The sequence below is a fragment of the Eptatretus burgeri genome, chromosome 13, assembly GCF_056783735.1.
Source record: "Eptatretus burgeri isolate ZD-2024b chromosome 13, Ebu_testis_v1, whole genome shotgun sequence".
In the NCBI taxonomy this organism is placed as follows: domain Eukaryota; kingdom Metazoa; phylum Chordata; class Myxini; order Myxiniformes; family Myxinidae; genus Eptatretus; species Eptatretus burgeri.
This window is the reverse complement of record NC_140973.1, coordinates 40,663,613-40,669,813: the sequence shown is the minus strand read 5'-3', so window position 1 is coordinate 40,669,813 and position 6,201 is coordinate 40,663,613. Positions and strand designations below refer to the sequence as shown.

General features: G+C 40.7%; 1 protein-coding gene across 16 annotated transcripts in view; it reads right to left on the bottom strand.

Moving 5' to 3' along the window:
- Nucleotides 1-200: 200 nt before the first annotated feature.
- LOC147014280 (R3H domain-containing protein 1-like) overlaps nucleotides 201-6,201 on the bottom strand; it is a 234,179-nt gene continuing 228,178 nt past the window's right edge. For 15 of the 16 annotated variants that reach the window (XM_085852133.1, XM_085852130.1, XM_085852135.1 and 12 more), the window contains 2 exons: nucleotides 4,914-5,068; nucleotides 201-1,079 (listed from right to left, as the gene is read on the bottom strand). In XM_085852133.1, coding sequence (XP_085708259.1) covers nucleotides 825-1,079; nucleotides 4,914-5,068 — 410 coding nt within the window. In that variant the 3' untranslated portion in view covers nucleotides 201-824. The remainder of the gene's footprint in view (nucleotides 1,080-4,913; nucleotides 5,069-6,201) is intronic. The other variant, XM_085852144.1, reaches the window with a different exon arrangement.

The window sequence follows — 6,201 nt, the reverse complement described above, 5'->3', positions numbered from 1 at the left end:
AACTGTTTTGCCAGTTTCAATCTTGCAAGAGCATTGTCAGCACTATTGCAGGCTGAAACCCCTGCAAGGCCAAGGGATGCAAGTTTATAAAATAGGCCTTATCTCCATTTCTGATCTCAGAATATTTTTGTAGAAATAAAGAAATCAGTGCTGTGAATGGACACCAGGTTGTGTAGATATCAGTGAAGAATCAACAAAAATGAAGGTGAAAACCCTTAAGTTTAATGGAATATGTGGAAAGAAGGAGCAAGCAAATGCAAACTAAGGAGACAGAACATTTTTGGAAAAACAGAGAAGCAGGATTTAAGAAAGTGCAAAAAAGAAGCAAAACAAGTTTCAGAAAAACATAGAAAATGAGTTTTCAGGTAGTGTAGGTATCTGGAACAGAGGAGAAGGAGGAGGAGGAGGAGGAGGAGGAGGAGGACAAGGAGAAACACGAGGAGAATAAAGTGGAAGGGGAGGGAGGGAGGTGGAGGATTGGGTGGGGAGGAGGGGGAACAGGAGAATGAATCGGAGGTGAGTAGAAGGAAGAGCAGGACCAATTAAAAATAAGGATCAGATGAAAAGGAAGTCAAGGCAAGGAGAATGAAAGCAATATCAAAAAGCTGAGGTAAACACCAAATTAGAGTACCATAGATAGCAATAGTAGATAAATATAACAGGGATTTTTAGAGGGTGATGACACTATATGACTTACAATTACAAAGACAAAGTTATCACAAAGAGGATAGGCAAAAAAATTATGGGATATCAGAAAATGTCAAAATAAAATAAAACTGTGGATGGTCAGATGCTGGACATGTTTGATGGAAAAATTTACAAAGTCAGTACTTCATGTGTCCCCAGGAGCACAGGTTGGCGTAGCTTCCACGGCACGACTGCGATACAAGTGCCTCCTCGGTGCCCCCTAAATTGCAAGGCTGCACAGGGAGAGCTTCATTTTCAGATGGGTGAGAAACCCTTAGAGGCAAGAGACTGCAGTACATGCCACCTGATGCAGGAGTGCATGCCGAGACCTGGCAAGGGGGTGCGAGGTGGTGTTGTGTCGCTGGATCAAATGAAGACGAATATTCTGGTATCTGTGAGACAAAAACACTGCAGGTGTAAAATTCTGAAATTAAATAATGTATGAGAGCGGTTCAAGGTTGACATGGACATTCTTTACTGTAGATTAATGTAAAAACAATCGCTTAATACTAAAATTTTGCACAATGACTACTACAGGAAGTGACGTCAATGCTGGTCAAAGTGAAGCATCCAGGGCAATGTAGTGCCCAACATCATTATACGTGTTGTGAAATTTCCTTCATTGTCGTTTATTTTTTTTAGTGGAGAAAACGAAGCACGGTATATGTCTACGCTTCTTAAGGCCCGGTCACACCTTGACGTTTTAGCCAGCGATGGCAACGTATTAAAATGTATCTAAAACGCTGGCTTAAGTTGAACTTTTGATGTTTTTTTTTAAAGATTCGGACGTATTCATAGCGACTTGGTCTTATGTATAACGCATTGGTAACGGACACAGAACGTTTCGTTGTGTTATAGATAACTTATACCAACGAATGCTGAACCTGTTGTCGGCCTACACAACTGATGCCCAACGATAGTCTAACTTAGGCATAGCGCGTTGCACGCATCGCCGACGAGGTCGTGACGTAGCCTATTAAACGGCTGACGCACAACGATTCGAATCATAACTGCCGTAGAAATGGAAGTGTCAACATCGCGGTCACACCTTGGCGATCTTGCCAGTGTATGCCGACCTAAGAAAAATGTGTCTAAAACGTTGGGGCACGTCAAATACGGTACGAGTAAGTTTGGTATACGTGAGTACAACGCTAAAGTACGCTATCATACGTCGTAGTAAGTAGAGTACGTCAAGAAATTTTAAACATGTTTAAAATTTTACGACGTACTCGGCGTATGACACGTTCCGCCTGCGATGGGGATAAGTTTTACACACGATATGTGGACGCTTACACACGTCCACAAAGGCTACTTATAAGCTACTCATAAGTCGAAACACGTCGCGGTAATGTCTTTTTTACGCGAAACTTATTTCTAACTTATGTTTGACGTGCTTTGAACCAATTCTTTACTCTAGTCCCAACACACATCGACGTATGTAGACGTATTCCAATGACGTCTTCCGGTCGACAAAAAAAATAAATGAACGTGTTTCTAGCTTACAACTGCCATATAAAGACGTGTTCCCAGCGGTTTTGGGAATTGGTATATAAAAATGCTGCTCATAAAAGGGGAACCCAACAGTGTTTTCGAGTCCTTTTTGAGTCGATGTCCATGTCAGCAGTAACAGTATCAGTATCAGTATCAGTATTAGTATAAGTATTAGTAGTAGTTTGTTCATGTTGGCAGTAGTAGGTGAGTGTGAGGGGGAGGGTGTGGGTTATGATGGATCGTCCTTGCGTTTAACGATTTAACGATTTAAATGATAAACTCAATGATTTAAATGGCTGCATCTCCACTATTGAAAGTAGACGCTTGTGCTCAACAATTGGATTTTTTTTTTTTTTACACTCAACGACTTTTAAACGGTACCACTCAGCTATTTTCATTGTTTACAATGAACGATTTAAATTGCTGTCACTCGCCTTTGTTTTTTAACGCTGGGGTTTGGAAATTTGAAGCGTTTCTTCTGAACGTGTTAAAACGCTCAAACTCGACTATTTTAAATAGACGCTGCCGATGGACAATTGGAATCATAGCCAAGCTAGATATCGAAGTGTGAACATCCTCGTCATGCCGAAGAAAAGTTTGAAGAATGCTGCAAATAAGTGTCCTGGCCGTGGCCGTGGACGCTGACGCAAGGACAATCCATTATACCGACGTCTTTCAGCCTATGAGTAACTTAAAAGTAACGTCTGTCGACGTGTGGCAATGATCGCGTAACGTGCCAACAACACGTTAATCATAGGTTAGAAATAAGTTTCGGGTACGCTAAACATTACCTCGGCGTGTCTCAACTTATGATTAACTTACAAGTAGCATGTGTTGACGTCTGTCAACGATCGCAGACCGTGCATACAACTTGTGGCCAGCGTAGCGGAACGTGTGAGTCATACGCCGGCATACGTCGTGAAATTTCAAGCATGAAAAAATTTGAGGACAACCAAAAAGTACAACGTTTAAAGCCAGCGTACAACGACGTATGGCAGTGTTTTTCAGCGTGCTCTCAATGTTATCAAAACTTACCCATGACGTATTCAACGTGTGCCAGCGTTTTAGTAAAAAAATTCAAAAATCGGCATACGTTGGCTAAAACGTCAAGGTGTGACCGGGCCTTTAATGGCTTGCTTTGACTGACATGCAGCTCCCTAAACAGATAGCATAATGGTGAAACCCAGCAGACAATCAGTGTATCATTTCGTTCCTTGTGAGGAGAATATCAAAACAGTTGAAAGTCACAGCAGGCAGTACATCATTTGATGATGCAGGTCTTTCACATCTTTGTGTATAATATGGTGCAACGAGTTCAAAATTGGCTGTGAATTGGCTGTGAAATCTTGAGTATTCTCACATGAAACGAGTTTCTGTCACACAAGCAAACATTAAATGTGTTGAACAACTACTTTTGAAAAATTGACAGAATACTACACTGGAAATTGCAAAACAACTGGATATTGGTGTTGGAAGAGTGTGGAAACAATCATTCATTCTCATTTGACAGTGGTGCATGGTGGGTACTAAACGACCTCACATATTCGATCAAAGGACCACCGATTGAAGCAACAGAGCTTATGAATGTTACCACAGTGAGGTAGATTTCTTGAAGATTGTGACATGTGATGAGACCTGGTTCCATCATTTTGTGCCAGAGTCAGAGCGAGCTACCATGGAGTGTACATTTGTGATGAGACCTGGGTTCCCTCCACCAAAAAGCAATCAAAATTCATATCTCATTAAGATTATGGCAGTAGTGGTTTGGGACATTAATGATTTAATTCATGTGAGATTAAGCCTGGTGTTGGCTTAGTGGTTAGGGTGGTGGCTTGGGATCCTAGGACCCTGAGTTAAAGCCCCGTTGGCCACTGAATTAAAATACACCAGGAGGTTGACTCAGCCTGTCATCCTTCAGAGGTCAGCAAAATGAGCACCAGTGTACTGGTAAGGGGGGCACTGCATCAGCGGCACAGCCGCGTCCCAACCAATGATGCAACCAGCAGCCACAGGCTGCACTCGATAGAGAGATGTGAGATTGAATGTGTGATAAGCATCTGTAAATAGTACTTTAAGACTTTTTCAGAATTAAGTGAGGAACACAATGCACAGATGACCAAGTCTGTTGTCTCCACGACGCAACTACAGTGCAGGATGATGCCTGTATCCCAATGGCAACTGTTACCACCATGTACTCTTGGTTGGGAAGTTCCAGCTCATTCCCATTACAGTCTACATTTCACACCTTGCGATTTTCATCCCTTTAGCCCACTCAAGGAGCATTATGCTTACAAATGATGAAGGCACCACAGCACATATCCTCAAATGTCTGTGCTGTGCATCATTTCCAAAGATTTATACACACATGGCATGATTGTGCGACTACATCGGGAGGACAAGTGTAGCAAGGGAATGCCTTGAGAAATAGGTGAGGTTTCATCAACCTCCCAAGGCCTTTTGTTCCTCATATAAAAATTCCATGTTAATTTTGAAATGCAGTACCTCATATTACAGGTAAACCAAACTCAAATTCCAAACACTGAGAAGTACGAACAACAATGAAACTCATTAAATTCCCCAGTATTTTCGGTAGATTTATTTATATATATATATATATATATATATATATATATATATATATATATATATATATATATATATATATATATAAATAAAAACATGATTGAAATTCACTTTAAAAATTAAATAAAATCCAACATATTCAACAGGCAGACCTGAAAGGAGGTCATGTGAGGGAAATGTGCCACCATTGTTTGCATGGAATTTCCCGGCGCATTTGGTTGTGTCGGCAACATAGGGCTGGAAGAGTTCTGCAGGCCAATGATGCCTTGATAATTGTGGTGTTGTGCAAACATGGTGGGTTGAAAACCTAGGAGAAAAATCAAAATTCATGAATTGATCGGCTCATTTTAAATCGATCATAATCGCAAGTTGGCAAGAAACAATCTTCCATCAAACATTATAATGGTGCAAACTTCGACAATGTACAGGGTGGCCTGAAAGTCGATTTACCCCTCCCCTGGAAAGCATTCATTCTTAAATTCTTTAATATACAGGTTTTATTGTGCAGTACGTACAATAATTAATCAGTCATTGCATCTGTATGCACTCCATCATTCTCGCGAGACAGTGCTGCCGCATACCATGGCAGGGGAGAATGGAAGGGAATGAGGGAGGGAGGCATGAGAAATTTAGCTGTGGTAAAGGGACTTTCAGGCCACTCTTCACAAAGCAAAGGTCACTCGCTAAAACCATCCAACAACAGACATGTGATCTTGGTGAAGAAGTTTGACTGCCTTATGGTTCAAAGGGAAAAAATAAAATAAAAAATAAAAAGGTTTTTTATACCCTAATCCCCGAAAAAAAAAATGGAAGGATGTCCCAGGAACGAGACAATGACAACTCAAAGCTCACATACAACCTGACCATTCCATCACATGTAACAATGAAAACAAGAAAAAGAGCAATCAGAGATTGCAAACCCTTGCCAGGACTTCTTTTGAGTGGTGTATTTTTACAAGTTTTATGGTAAATCCAATATGGCTGCCAAACCATGTGACCAATGAAATCAAATATGTGAACCTTTTGTTCCTAATGGATAGGCAGCCATACGTGTGAAGTTTCGCCTCGATCTGTTCAGTCACTTCAGAGAAGGTTTTTGAAGGTTAAAAAAAAAAACAAAAAAAAACAATATGGCTGCCGAATTACATGACCGATTATGTTATGAATTTTTTTCTGTGGACCATTTTATCTTCAGATGACCCTCAAAAAATTTTCATGCTGATTGCATGTGGTGTTCTACATGTGCAATTATGAAGTCATAACGAGGGCATCGATGATGTCAGAAAAAAAACATCACACTCATTCCCCATGAGGAGTACTTGCTGCATGCCAAGTTTCAATTTTTTCCTTGGTGTGGTTTCAGAGATACAGAGGTTCAAAGTTTTTCCATTTTTACAATATGGCTGCCACATATTGTATGTCACGTGTCCTATGATGTCA